Below are 15,773 nucleotides of genomic sequence, written 5' to 3'. Positions count from 1 at the left end.
CCTCATTGAAAGGTAACATTTGAGCAAAAACTTGAAGGAGGTGAGAGATTAGGTCATGTGGCTCTCTGGGGAAGTCTTCCAGGTAGGGGGTGGAGCCAACCTGTGAAATGGGACTGTGTCTGTCTAGTTCACACAACAGCAAGGAAGTCGGTGGCGTTGACATAGTGAGCCATGGAGAGTAGAGCTGTCAGAGAAGTAATGGGTGCCACACCATTACTTGGGACCTTGTAAAAAGGCTCTGAGGGACTTACAAAGGGCCTTGTGAGGAGTTAGGCTTTTGTTCTGAAGACATTAGAAACCTTTGGAGGGTTTTCAGACTTGATCAGACTTACATTTTGACAGGGCCACTTTGAGAATAGATTATAGGAAGACAAGGGCAGAGCAAGGAGATAAGTTAGAAGGCTATTATATTTATTCTGGCAAGAAATGATATTAGCTTAATCCAGGTAGTAGTGGAAGAAGCCCCCAGATTCTGAACATGTTTCCAAGAAAGGTACAATGGCATTAGATAGATTGAACAAGGCATATGAGAAAATAAATGAGCTGTCAATAAATGTCAGCTGTTACTGATCTTTCCCTGACCTCTTCCAAACCCATCCCAACAATCTGAATTAGGTGCCCCATCTCTGTGAGCCTTTATTGTAGCACTTATCACACTCCATTGTAATTGTCTCTTTTATTCCTCTTTGTATCTTTTGTGCATAGCAGTATACCTAGAGCAGGAAGTGCTTAAAATTTTTTGAGTTGAATAAATTAATATAGAATCTTTAAAAATTAGAATAAATACTTCTGCTTAGGATGACAGTTGGAGGCACGTGCATACTGAGAGTGATTTGATCAAGTGATTTAACTTAATAACAATGGGTTTATTTCCAGACTTCACTTCTAATGATGATTATGGGAGAACTGGAGCCTTCAGAGGGTAAAATTAAGCACAGTGGAAGAATTTCATTCTGCTCTCAGTTTTCCTGGATCATGCCTGGCAGCATTAAAGATAACATCATCTTTGGTGTTTCCTATGATGAGTATAGATATAGGAGTGTCATCAAAGCATGCCAACTAGAAGAGGTAAGTAATTATGTGAAAAATATCGGATTATGCATATGAAACCTTCAAACTATATATTTAACTTTTACTTAATCAATCTGTGTATATTAATCACATTTCCACAATGGGTAAACTGTGAGTAAGTTAATTAATAAAATATATGACCCCTGCTGTAAGAAGCTTGCAGAAACATAAAGAAGTTATAATTTATTTTTTAAATGGTGGTCTGGTTTGGTTACAATAAAAACTCTATGGTAAGAATTTTGTACACTTATTAGTGAGACAGATGTCCTCCATGGACACTTATATAGCATATATTTTTTAAAAGGTACTTCAAAATTACATAAGAGGATTTTAATTATTTTAATAACACCATAGCCTAATGAAACAAACATTGACCGCCAGTAGGGAATCAGCGACTAAATTGTGATTATATCTTATCCTTTGGCTTTGAACATGTAACCATACAACCTTTAGTGACTAATTCTCTGAAACAGAGGCAAAATTACGAGGAATCACTTCGTAACAATATCGAGGAATGAGCTAATCATCTGGAAATACAGAAAGCATTCCAAGTGAAGTCAGTACATGGATCTTGTACTATTCAATACATAAATTGCATGATAAAGGGTTCAATAATTATCAATGTTAATGGTAGGGAATATAGCATTATGAGGTTTATCAGCAGGGAAAATATAACGTTATAAGGTTTATCAGTAGTATTGCCTGAATAGTGATCTTGATTCAAAATCACTATCCTTGGTAAATGGCATTTGACATTAGTAGATTCCTTTAAATCAACTTTTATGAAAAAAATTGCAGTGGAATAAAATGAAGCTTAAAATGCAGTGTGAGAAAAATAGAAAAAAGGCTAATTGTGGATTAGATAGAAACTGCAGTCCTTACAAAAGAGGGCTACATCCTTGAACAAATGGCTTTTTATGTATGTACTGACTCATTCAACAGTAGTTTTTAAAAGCTCCATTCTCTTATTTTTCATACACTCTGAAAGCATAATAAAAATGAAAGCTATCCTGAAAAATACTGGATTTACCTTGAAGAAAATATTCTTCATTCTTCAAAAGCTCTTCTTCCAGGGACAGTATTTCACAACCTAGAGGTTGGAACACTCATTAAATTTGTTATAAAGAATCTGCATGTTTCTAGAGAATACAGATATTTGTCTAGGAGGGGGCTAGGATGTAGGACTGATAGTGAGTGCCCTGCAAGATAAATCATGGGCTCTATTTGTTTATTAGTGGCAAGGTGTTGGCAGGTTTCTAGTAGGTTTTATTTTTTGCTTTGAATATATCTTTTCCCATAGAAATGGTTTTATAAATGGTGTCTTGATTCCCCCAAGTAAACCTATGAAAGTATATTTAACCCAAATATGGCATAGCTATATTAATAGTAGTAAATTCAGAGGTATAGGTACCTAATTCATAGAATGAGCATTTACTATCTTCTGAATACTGTGCTAGGTCCTGAGAATGCCAAGTTGAATAAGATGTGGTCTATTTTCTAAAGAGTGCATAGTAAAGTGACCTGTATTTTAATGAATGCTTGTATGGTATGTGAATTATATCTTGATAAAGCTGTTAAAATAATGAAGGAAAGAGGATACGAATAAAAACCTCTAATTCCTTTTTTTTCTGATTCCATGGCCAGCCTTAAAATTATTTTTAAAGTGTATAATCCTTTTTTTTTTTTAGCATATTCTCAAGGTTGTACAACCATCATAACATTTTCAACTCCTCTAATAGAAATCCTGGTTAGCAATCAATTTACATTCTCTCATACCTAACTCATCTACCCAGCCCTAGGCAAACTTTTGTCTTTAAAATATTCCTATTCTAGATATTTCACATAATTAGAATTATACAATATATGGTTTTCTGTGCCTAAATGAACTTTTAAACTATAAGAAAATAAGGAGACTTAATTTTGAAAACATTTATTGAGACTTGCTGTATTTTATGAAATTATGAATAGAGCAAGATCTATATACTGTGGAAGTTCATGGGCCAGTAGGAAAAAAAATCAATAAAGAATGTAATGGCTGATCTAATAGGAAGAAAAGAGACATTTCTATAGGAGTAAAAGGATGAAGCTGAGTCTGGTAATGTAAGGAATAATCTGCAGAGGAGGCACAAGGCTGATGTCCTCTGATGGAATGATTCCCTGTGGAATTCTAATGGTGACAAGAGTGAAACTTATGGCGTTGGAGGAATTTTTTTGATTAAGAACATTAGAGCTGCCAATAAAGCAGAGAGGATTAGGTTGATATGAAGAAGTGAAGATTGATGAGTGATGTTCCCTGGATTGTTGAGAAAATTAAATGAGATAAATAGAAGGTGCCTAACACAACATCTGGTACAAATTAGCCATTCAGTAAACAGTAGCTCGTTTCTATTTCCTTTGGAGGTGGAGAATACTGCTAGAGAGCATGACGTAAGATAAATGTGTCTGAGAGGCTGTTCTTGTTAGTGAGTACCGTGGAAACAAGGTGGGGTTTGGCGTAATTGAAGAGAACCATGAAAAACATCAATATCAATTTTGATGCTGACAAAAGCAGTTTTAAGAGAAAATTATAAAAGTGGTCATCTATAGCTGGTCTACATGACCCAATCAACAAAAGTTGGAGTGTTCTGTGTAAGAAAACAGTTGGTACATGATCCTGAAGGTCTGGCGTGTAGGCCTACTGGTTCCATGCTCCAGAAGTGGCCACAGGTCGGCCACAGAAATGGCCAATGGTTCTAGTTTCTCTGTCCCTTTCAGACCCCACAACATGACTTCTGTGATTACCAGACACCATTCACTGTGGTGGAGGCAGGGTGGGTACAAAATGAAAACTTTATTTTTCCTTTACTCAAAGAAAACATATGCAAGGAGACCATTTCAATATAATATAGCAAGCGTTGGGCTAGAAGTACTCTCAGGCACTACAGAAGCCCAGTTGAGAGAGCTTCTCAGGGAAGCTTTCTCAAAAACAGACACCTTGAAGGATAAGTAAAAATGGAAAATATATTCTGGACAGAGGAAACTGCATGAGCAGAAAATACAGACATGGAACCACTTGGTTTGCGCAGGGAACCACAAGCATCTTGATAGAACGAGAGTATTATTGGGGGACAGTGAGTGGGGAGGAATGAAGCCGGAGGGCCATGTCTTGGGAGCCTTGAAAACCAGTCTCAGGAATTTGGTCTTGGAGAACTTTAATCAGGGAAGTGATGTAATCAGCTTTGCAATTTAGATATATCTCTTTGGCTGTGATATGAGAAGCAGAATTAAGGTGGACGTGATTCAAACCTTTGTGGACTAGCAGAAAGAACAGAGATTTTGAAACCTAATAGAGCTGGGCTACTGAAGAAACTTATTTAACCTTGCTGTATACTGAGTTTTATCCTCTGCACTATAAGGATAATATTACCAATTTTATAGGGTTTTGTGGATTCTTCTGGCACATAGAAAGTACTTAATAAATAAAACAGTGATTATTATTATTATTATTAGTAGTAGTAGTACTATTTGCTATTCTGATTAGAAGGAGGAAGACTAAGAAGAAGCTGTTTCAGTAATCCAGATAATGTCAATGATGGAGAAGAAGAGACAAAAGTATCAGAGTAATTATGAGACGATAAGGAATCCCTTATTTGTGTACTATTCAATATTTGCATCCTTAGGAAAGGGCATCAGGAAAAATGAGGCTTTGGGGAAAAGTGAATATTTTTTTCCTCAAGAAATTAGAAGAGAAGAGAAATTGGTTTAGGATTAAGGATTCCTTCCATAACAGGAACTGGAAAGAGGTACAGGTAGAGATGCTATGGGTTTAGAAAAGAAGGATGTGGAGGTCAGTTAAGATGTCTGATCTCAAGATGACTAAGATGTCTGATCAAGCAGAGAGATCACAGGTCTTGCTAACAAAGTACCAGCGGAGGACACCACGAGATAGGTTTTAAGAATTATGTTGTTTTTTGTTTTTTTATTGTACAGTTCACTCTTCATCCTCTTTGCCTTAAAACAGCAAATAGAACACTTAGATTTTATTTTTAATAGTCCCTGAGTCCCTGCTCCTTTCTGTCCTGCTGACTTTTGCAACTGACTTAGGTCTTCCTAGTCATCTTATGATAGGCAAAAACATCCAGCATCTCCTAAATTCCTGTACTTTAAACTGGCAAATGTAGTAAGTACAATGAGTACATTAGTATATGATTTTCTCTTCTCTTTACTGAATGTTTCCTATATGATGTTATCTATCCAACTACCTGGTAAATTCCTTGAGAATAGTGAGTCTAAAAATTTTATTTTGGGATACTCCACCAAGCACATTGATAGGGAGAAGGATAAATTCCTGTTGGATGACTGTTTCAGAAATATTCTGAAGTAGGCATGTCAGTTGCAAGGATTTTGCTCAGAAAATGTTCTTTTATGAGCCTCACAGTCTCAGAGTTTGAGGAGACAATTATACAACAGCAAGTTTTTGCTGGGAGTGACAAATAAAAATAATTAAAAGTGCTAGACTATCCTGACAGTCAAAATCAAGTTTCCCCTATTTTCAGTGACTTTAGAGTTTCCGATATTTGTTGCTGTCAAACAACTCTTCCCGCCTTTGAAAGAGGCCAGTGAAAACCTTCCAAAATGAAGGGTTTTTTTTTTTTTTAAGCATTTGGTGGAGGAGTTTTGAGCACAGGAACACAAAATACCTGCAGAATCTTTGAGGGTTAACAGCTGGTGTCAGCCCAACTCTCCCTCAGTGTATTTTCTCTGTGGCCCCTATCACCAAATACAAACAGTCATGATTCAATAGGTTTTCATTTTGGCTGCCAAAGCTGATCTGTTTCTTAATGTACTACACCTAGACTTGGAATTGTAGGTGAGGCGGAATATTTTGTTCCTCATTTTTGTGTTTTTATTCAACTTTAATATCTACAAAGCACTTGAGTGTGTAATGATGCCTGGTGTCATAGGAGTATGCAGGTAGGTGCAAATTTGCTTGGATAGGAAAAAAAGCATGCACAACATCATTCACATAGTTTTCTGATTTCAGTCTGTGGTTGAAAACTATTCAGCCAGTGGAATTGAGTGAAGACTTTATCACAGGGAAGGGCATGGAGACAGTGCTATGCTGATAGAATAAATTGTAACAAGCAGACACGAGTAAGCAAGTCCTGTTCAGGCTCTTCACCTTTAGATCTTCTTCAGGAACTTCTCCATGTCTTGCTTATATATCCTACTTTGGATCTAGATTATAGTAGAATGGATTTCTAGACAAATTAATAGTCAATTCTTAAAAATACCATTTTGTATCCTTGTGCCCATTAACTTATCCTCCAATTTTTTCTTTCCACGTTCCCAAACTACCCTTAGAATCCTCCTAAATATTTGTGAATTTTGTAACCAGCACTGAAGATTTTGCTAGCTCAAAAAGAGGAATTAATATAATTGGGCCCCCGTTAATTTACTTATCCTGTAAGGAGATTATAATCATATTTTGTCATTGAAAGAGTGACAAGTTTCACTGTCCTCTTGCCTTTTAAAACTTTCCAGAATACTGCTCCTTTGCTATTCTCCAATATCTTATCCTATGACACTGCCTCACAACTGACAGCAACAGATCCCAGGCAGGCTAGTGTTTGGGTACCAAGTAATTGGACTGTCTTTCTTCAGTGACTCATTCTCTTGTAAAAGGACCTGGTTTGGAGCAGTAACTGGTTTTTGTAACAGTGCCTGGTGGGAGGTGGGGTGGGGGGTGTGAGAAGAGGTCCGAGGCTTAGGATATGTAATTGGTTTCCACAAAGCTGTTGCAGTCCTTCTGTAACCACAAAATGGTCGTCATTAGGTAAATATTTGTCACGGCCATTCATTACATACACATTGTAATAAAAATATTTACTGTGTAAGTTGAAGAAGTAAAATCTGTTTGTGTTTTCTATTCCACTAGACAGTTTTCATATTTAGTCACTAGAAGAAAAAATAAATTGGGAGGGAACTTGGCAAGAAATTACTAAGAGAAAGAAATCTTGGGAGGGAAACTGGCAAGAAGTATAAAAAAAACTTGGGAGGGACGTAAGCAAAGAAATGAGTTAACAACTGTTCTGGAAAATAAATTCCATCATGCAGATACCACAAGACTAATTAAATTTGAATTTGACCCCTGGATCTTCAGATCTGGCCAAAACTAACCTGCATTGAACAGACTTAACCTTTGGGTGGTCAATCCACCATTGTAGGAGAATTCAGGAATGTTCAGTTGGGAGATTTGTAAATAAAAAGGTGCCACACAAATTAACACTTGCATTCAATAGTAGCCAAGATATAATAGACATCGTAAACAGATATTCGAAACACACTGAACTGTGTCCACTAAACCAGAATAAACCACACTAAGTGGCTGTACCTTGAAGCACCTGTCATCTTCTACTGATAGGTAATTAAGCTTGAAAGCACTCCCATTTATTTATTGTAATATGAAGTAAGTACATTTATTTAATAAAACTGTGGAACCAAACAGGAACACCATAGCATTTCCTGAACTAGACTATTATTTCACTTCATTTGAACCCTGGAACTTAAAAATAAATACTAGCTAACATCCATTGGGAGGGCATAAGTCAGTATTGCTCTGCTAAGCATTTTTATACACAATGGTCCATTGAATTCTAACTTTCTAGTTATCTAGTGACCACTTTCCCTAGAGTTTGCAATCAAAATGAAGATGTGCTGAATTCTAAAAGTGTGAGCTAGGGTTTAGCAATTAAGATTACAATTCTGGAACTAATTATTAGCTTAAACAAATGGGAGTTCTTACATCTCTAAAACCTGAATAACCCTAAGACTGCCCCTCTTCCTAAGATGTGGGCAGATCAACAGAACAATAGTATAAAAGTTGAATTATAACTGTCTGGGACCAAGCTATCTCATGAATAGATAATGAAATTAAGATATTTAAGCCAGGCCTTCATATTAAAAAACAAAAAATCATTAAGTTTTCCAAAGGTCAAAGCCATGCTGTATCACTATATATAGGCCTGATGTTTCATCCCTTTTGAAGAACTGGGATACTGGACCCCACACTCTTGGAATTTTCCATTTTGTAGTGATGGCTAATTAAACAAGATCAAGAGAAGATTTTACACTTATATTTTTATAGAACTTTAGACTTTAATAGAACCTTAGAACTTGGTAATGTTCATAAATTCCTTTCCAGGAAGGGAAACTTGGGTTTTCTAAAAATTTAGTATAAGTATTCTGTAGACAAAAATGGCCCTTGAAAGGCAATTATATTACCATGAATATATTTCAGAACCAAGTCTGTAATACCTAATTTTTATTTAGAAGGTTTAATTACCCTTGATTCAAATTTCATAAATTAAAAAATTGATTTCAATAAGCATTTGTTGAGTTTCTGCTGTGGACATAGTATATGTTAGGTACTCTGAATGCCACCTGCAAGTATAACAAGGGTCCTGTCTATAATGAGTTTTTGACTTACAGATTTTTTGGGGGGGGAATAAAAAACATATATATATATATATATACGCACACACACATATATATATGAATATATATATTCACTCATGTAGTAAATATTTGTGAGTGCAAACATTAAACTAGGGACTGCGTCAAACTCTGGGAATTACTGATAAAAAAGGCACAATCCCTGTCCTCAAAATCCCTGTCTTTCACTCTGGTGGAGATGAACAAGTAGAACCAGTGAAGTTTGTTAAGTTCTATGATATTGGTTAATACCGGGTACTTATATGGTATAGAGAAGCAGCACTTAATCTGGTCTTAGAAGGTCAGGTGAGGTTTCCCTGGAGGAAGTGACATCTAAGGTGAGAGATGATGAATGAGTGGGAATCATTTGAATGAAGAACAGGGAGAACATTCCAGAAAGAGAACACAGTGTACAAAGCCGGGAGCCAACAGAGAACATTGTACCTTCAAGGAGTTATGATCAGTTGTGTGTGGCTGGGGTGTAGGATGAAATGGGCTGGAGTCAAGTGAGAGCACTGCACTTTCAGGGGAGCTCTAGGTAGTGCAGCAAAGCTGGGACCTGGAAAGGAAGGCGTATATGATGAGAGCCGAACTGGGAGAGAACAATCAGATCGTGGTTTCTGTCTCCCCACTTGCCAGCAATTAAACCAGATAGCCAAAAGAGGCAGAAAGGGAGAGTCATCCACACTTCACTTTCATGTTTCATATACCTGGGGGAAATCCAGTTCTCATGCAGTGGTTTAGCTGCAAGAGGAGTCGGCGAAACGTGGTGCTTAGTGGGAGCACAGGCCCCTTGGGAGGGGAGCAGGTGGGTCCTTCATGGTTGCTTTTCTTCACTGGAGGCAGTGCCGTAATAAAAACAATAATTTAGGGAGATTTATCCAGTATAACATGCAAACTGGAGGGGGATAATAGAGATGTGGATAGACATTTATGAAATATTGTTATGCACATTTTAAAGTGTAAGAAATGAAAGTTTGAGAGACTTGTTGAGGATCACGCCTCATAATTGATGGGACCAGCAAGAGAATCCAAATCTTCTGACTTCTCCTCTTTTTTGCTATACTCGATTAGGGTTGTTGCCTATTAGAAACTCCTACGACTTATGCATTGAACATTGCAGACTTTGAGTTAGGACTTCAGGCTGGTTAATGTCACTATGACTGTAACAGTATTATTAAACCATTGGGATTATAAGTCTGCCATTTGTGAAAGAGAAAGTTATGATGACAAAGACTTGTGAACTAACGGCACTGAAAGTTTCATGACATAGTTTTGAAAGGTCTTTGCAGGATATTTATTTTCATATAATTGACATATCAAGCTACCATACTCCTAAATTCCGTACTCCTGGATCTTGGGAAGACCACCTATACTAACACACTTGAAATTTAAATGTCAGGACATTTCTTCCCATGTCGTCTCCCAAATTATCTTCTTTTCTTCTTACCTTGGGGCGGAATCTCCTCTTCATGCCTCAAGACCTCAAATTTAAAATATGGAGGTCCAAGTAGGTGGGCAGTCAGCTCAGGGAAGGAAGCCTTCTCAGGGCAAGCTGAGCAGCTGGTTTTCTAAAATGAGCTCTTGAGAGAATAAGGATCTTGGTAGGATTACTTCAGAGGTGATGGGTGATGACATATTGAAGCCCATCTCCTGAGGAGCCCTGGTTACTAGGGACCTGGGAGACCTGCGAGGAACTCCAGAACAGGATCAAGTGCGAGATAACACAGTAATGTGCCAATGAAGCTCTGAGAAAAGGAGTACTTTCTGGATGCTGGATTTGTCCCAGCATCTTGGGCGGGTAGACCTAGAAAAGATAGTTAAGGAATGAGTAGGTTCTTAACTGCCACTTCTTAGACCAACTGAATTAAAATCATTTAGAGAGCTTTTAGAAAATAGATTAAGAATCATTTCAGAGAATCTGAAATCTGGAGTCCAGAAATCTGTCGTTAAATGAGTCTAATGTAGAGCTAGAACACAATAAGATTCTTTGTCTCAAGTATCTTTTTTAACTTCCTTGGGGACACTTATCCCAAGATACATTAAAGCACTGCATTTTACACCTCTTCGAGCTATGAATAGAATTACATATATACTCACAAGTTCATACATAAAACCATGTATTTATATATATATATGAATATTAAACAGTAGTTTAATATTGACAACAAAAGACCGTAATATCTATTATAATAGTGCTTTTTGTACTTTTGTTGGGTCCAATAATGAATATATTGGAATTTGAGTTTTCTGCTATGAATTGGTCAGTACCAAAGCCCAGTGAAAGAAGAGTTTTTATTTTTCAAGTTGATAGAACGTTCTCACTTCTTAAGCTTTCTAGAAAGGATTAATCTTTAGCCAATATTTGTAGGTACAGCTATTTGTAATCAAGTTTGACTTAGGCCAACAGACTATCTTCCCTAATGAACAGAACTCCAATTTTTAATTTATAGAATTCATTCATGTATATTCCCTGCTTTAGAAGTTAACCTCCCTCTGTGCATACATATCATACAGAGCTACATCCACAGTTACAACAGCTGTGTGCAAAAATGGTTAATTCATTTTTTCTCTCTATACAGTACTCTCGGCTTTCTCACATTCTCTTCTTCCTCTCTTCTCCCTTCCCCTTCCCTCTGTTCCCCCAACACTTCTTTTCTCCTTCCTCCTTCCTGCCTAGTTTCCTTGTGCATAAAGCATAATACAAGTGCTTAGTAATTATTAAACATTAATAACAGTGGCATTAACTGTCTAATGATTTACTGTTAAAGACATGCCTTACTGAATGGCATTACTTCTGAAGTTCATGTTCCCTCAACCCAAGCTTCTCACCATCCTCCCTTACAACAAGCAGCTGTACTGTCAAGGTTGTTCTGAAGAGTGATAATATAGCCATAAAACAAGGTTTATGGTATTTTCCTATCTACAAAGTTGCAGGAAGCTCAAATGTACTCAGCAAATATTGCATAATTACAAAGGACCATTAAATGTAACACTCCACCCTTTCTTCAAAGTTCTCTCTCTCTCAATATAGTAATACCCTATACCATTCCTCTATGTTCAAGTCACAGTTGATGAGCTTTGTATTAGCAGTTCCTGTTTAGCAGCTTCTGGTTTGTCTGGCTCAGTTGAATAATATCAGGGTGATGAAATTTAGGTTCATTTTAGAAAAGTAAAGTGGTACACATTTGTATGAAAAGTGTGTTCATAACATTGGATATATTATATACTTTTTAATAATAAAATAAGTTAATCTTTACTGAATATTTATTATAATATTTTACCCTCTCTGGTACTCTTTATCTAAGTATTTTCAAGTGCTTTACAATCTCAAACAGACTTAATGTATTTTGTGTACAGAATCCTTTGAAGGTGACATTTGCCTTTCTGACCAGCATGTTGTAAAGGAAGTTAGACAAAAGAACAGGTATCTATTCAAACAGGCATAAAAAATCACAGGTTAAAATGCAGATTCCTGCACTCTGCCCTCATTCTTCTGAGTAAGAATAGGTGCAGCATTTTTAAACAAGCTCCCCGGGTGATTCTGAAATAATTGGTCCAGGGATCACACTTTGAAAACCAATGATCCAGATATTTGATTTTATCTGTAAATAAACTGTGATGAGAAAATTATTAAAAACTGAAATGGCAGTGTAAGGTGGTTACAAAGAAGGATTTTTTTCAGGGTCTCCTTCAACAGGAAAATTAACTGATCACAATTTTTTAAAGTTTATATTTGATTTATTTTAAGATTTAGGTTTAGAAAAATCTCAGGAGTTAATATTTATATTAGAGATCAAATCATGCCCAGTATCTTAATTCCAATAAATGATGTCCTCCAATAATTTTTATGGTTAACTCCAAGAGAACTCAAGAGAAGTTGCAGTGCAAGTAAAGAGAAATCGAATTTGTCTCTGGGTGCAAAGCTTCTCTGGGCAGCACATGCTCTTATGCTGCTTTTTAAACTCATGATAGCACCAAGGCTGAAAACCAACACCCTTAAGATAAATATAGCACCAGATTGGAGTGCCCTTAGTAATCAGCAAAGATAAATGTTTAACAGTGTATACAAAACAAAGTGTTTTATGTTAAATCAAATAGAAGCTAAATACTAATAAAGAAATCTCCAAATGAACAATAAAGTAATCAGAACAAGTACTCACATTAGCAGCAGGACATTGGTGTTATTAATGCATTTGATCTTAAAATAATGGGCTTATTCACAATTCTCTTCAGTCTACCCTTACTATTTTGTTTCACTTCCATCTTGGCAGCTTTCTAGTAATTATGATCTTTGAGACACTTGTTAAATTATCCATTTTGACACATTTCTCTTCATAAATGGTTTCAGTCCAGAAAAGGAGGCCAAGTGCATTGGCTCAGAACATCAAATCTTTTTCAGATGCAGGAATCTCTTATTTTCGTGCTTTTTCAAGGTAATCTGCATCACTAGCATCTATTCCAGATAGGAAACATTCATACAACATCCCTGTTTTCTTAACTATATTGTTAGAGTCCTAGATGAATTGTAAGAACATTTCACCAAATCCTCAAGTCCATTCTCTAGTAGGTCTGCGTCTTTATTCCCATCCTGCCTGGGGACGGAGAAGGGTAACCTGGGACAAAGTGAGAGAGTGGCATGGACATATATACACTACCAAATGTAAAACCAATAGCTAGTGGGAAGCAACCGCATAGCACAGGGAGATCAGCTCTGTGCTTTGTGACCACCTAGAGGGGTGGGATAGGGAGGGTGGGAGGGAGATGCAAGAGGGAGGAGATATGGGGATATATGTATATGTATAGCTGATTCACTTTGTTATAAAGCAGAAACTAACACACCATTGTAAAGCAATTATACTCCAATAAAGATGTTAAAAAAGGACATTTCACCAAATCCTCTCACCATCATTCTTCCATAAACCCCAAGCTTCAGGCAATCACTGTTACGAATGTGCTATGTACTTTTCAATACATTTAAATGAATTTACACCATATATATTTATCTATAAACAATACTTAATAGTTTTGTGTGGCTTTAAAATTTACATAAATGGTATAATTTGTACACATAATTCTTCAACTTGCTTTCTTTGCTCCAATTACCTTTTTGAGGTCTAGCTATGCTACTTAGATGTAGAAATTTATTTCATTCTATTAAACTGCTGGATGGTGCTTATGTGTAGTATTTTATTTACTCTGCTATTGATGAATATTTAGATTGTTCTAAGATTTTACTTAGTACTGCAGTGACAATCTTTGAATATTTCTCTTTGCACTTGTGTAAGAGTTTCTCCGGTATAAATAGATGAATTGTGGTGTCCTAGGATATGTATGTACTCTTCCAGTATCACTAGATGCTGCCTAATTGTATTTTAAAGTAGCTGTACCAATTTACACTACCACCATTCATTTATGAGCGTTCCCATTTCCTCAATCTTTGAAAACTCTTGTTACTGACAGAGAGTTTAATTTTTGCCATTCTAAGTTGTAAGAATTCCTATCTCCTTACTGTTGTATTTGCAGTTCCCCGATTGCTTGTGAGATTATATTTGTTAGCCATTTGACTACATATCCTTTGCCAATTTTTTTGGTAAGATTGTGGTAGCTGTGAGATGTGTCTTATACACCTCTGTCATAGGGAATGTAATTGAATGAGGGCCCACTGCTATGAGTTAAAAATCCTTCACTTTCAGAGTTTGTCTTGAGACTACACCTTCCCACAAATGATTGAGTGTGGCAAGGATACTGAAGCAGATTTGTGTCTGAAAGACATGGGACTTATTTATTAACGGATTTTGGCTCAGAGACTCCCAGATGGCTCTGTCCGACCTTGCTTAGATTGCAAAGTGTTCTAATGTCTTTCCATCTAACCTTCTGTCCTTCTCTCCTTCACTCAGGGGTTGGAACTGCATTGAGGTCTGACAGCTCTCCCAGCCTTCCTTGCCTCCTTTCCTGTTTTCTTTTATGCAAGTATTTCCCATAATAAGATAATTTCATGTTCAATACTTTCTTGGTATATACAGCTTGGAGGGATTGTACTAAAACAGTTATATACATTGCATTACTGTCCTTTAGGGATGGGAGGTAATGCAATGTATGTTTTGTTCTAGAATCTTTTGTTATAGAGAGTTTTTTGATTTTCATATAATGAATTATATCTATATTGTCTTTTATGGTTTGTTCTTTATCTTTAAGACAATCCTTTCTAATACAAATCATAAAAACATATTCTTGTGTATTCTCAATATTCTTAAAGTTTCATTTTTTGCATTTAGGACTACAAACCATTGGAATTAATTTTTGTATGTGGTATGAGCTAGGGGTCTAATTTTATCTTTCAAATGGGGATCTATATGTCACGAGATAATTTTCTGAGCAGTTTCTCCTTTCCCTGTAAACTGTCATTCTAACACTTTTATGCTAGGTTCTGATCTGTGTGTGGGTTTGTTTGTCTATGGAATATTCTGTTCCATTCATCTATCTGTTTATTCTCCATCAGAATCTACTTTTCAAATGACAGTAGGCTTACCATTTAACTTTATTTATTATTTAGGGTTAACGAGTGTGCTCTGGTAACATATCCCAGTTTCTCAAGCTGGCCAGAGAGATAAGTTGGGGGCAGACTTGGTTAGGTTCGATGAGGAAGTCACAAAGGTTCTCCCAGGCATGAAGCCACATCTCAGCTCAAAATCCAGCTCTTTCATTAAGTTGTCCTTGTTAGATTATAGATTGTAAGCTCCCGAATGCAGGGGATTAATCTTAACCATCTCTAAGTTGCCTAAAATACTTGCTCACTGTTTGGAACATATGCCTCTAATAATTTAAACCTGTCCTGGTTCCCAAAGCATAGAGCAAATTATAACCCTGCCCTTGCCCTTGAGAAGCTCACAGTCTTTGAGGGTAAACAAACAATTAATAAGAAAAGAGATGAAAGCTCTTATAACACATAGGAACAGAAAAGTCATGACTAGTTGTCATGACTAGAAGTCATGGAAGACTTTATGGAGGATATTAAATTTTTATTGATTTTAAAGGAATTTGCCAGATAAAGAAGTAGAGGAAAGCCAGTCTAGATAGAGGGACCGGCAGGTGCAAATAGTGAAAGATATGGTAAATTTGGAGAACAATAAAACTTTCGTGTGGCTGAGGGTCAAGACGTATTTGCAAGAGTACTAGGAGGTGAGTCTGAAGAAGTAAGCTGGGAAAAGTTTTGTATGCCATCTTTC

At 36.5% G+C, this 15,773-nt stretch overlaps 1 protein-coding gene across 1 annotated transcript in view; it reads left to right on the top strand.

Annotated features, from left to right (window-relative positions):
• Positions 1-15,773, top strand: part of CFTR (CF transmembrane conductance regulator) — a 189,501-nt gene that overhangs the window by 77,731 nt on the left and 95,997 nt on the right. Inside the window, exon 11 of the mRNA XM_067041634.1 lies at positions 877-1,068. Within this exon, the coding sequence (XP_066897735.1) occupies positions 877-1,068 (192 nt within the window). The remainder of the gene's footprint in view (positions 1-876; positions 1,069-15,773) is intronic.

The sequence above is a fragment of the Kogia breviceps genome, chromosome 9, assembly GCF_026419965.1.
Source record: "Kogia breviceps isolate mKogBre1 chromosome 9, mKogBre1 haplotype 1, whole genome shotgun sequence".
Classification (NCBI taxonomy): Eukaryota; Metazoa; Chordata; class Mammalia; order Artiodactyla; family Physeteridae; genus Kogia; species Kogia breviceps.
This window is presented reverse-complemented; position numbering and strand designations above follow the sequence as displayed.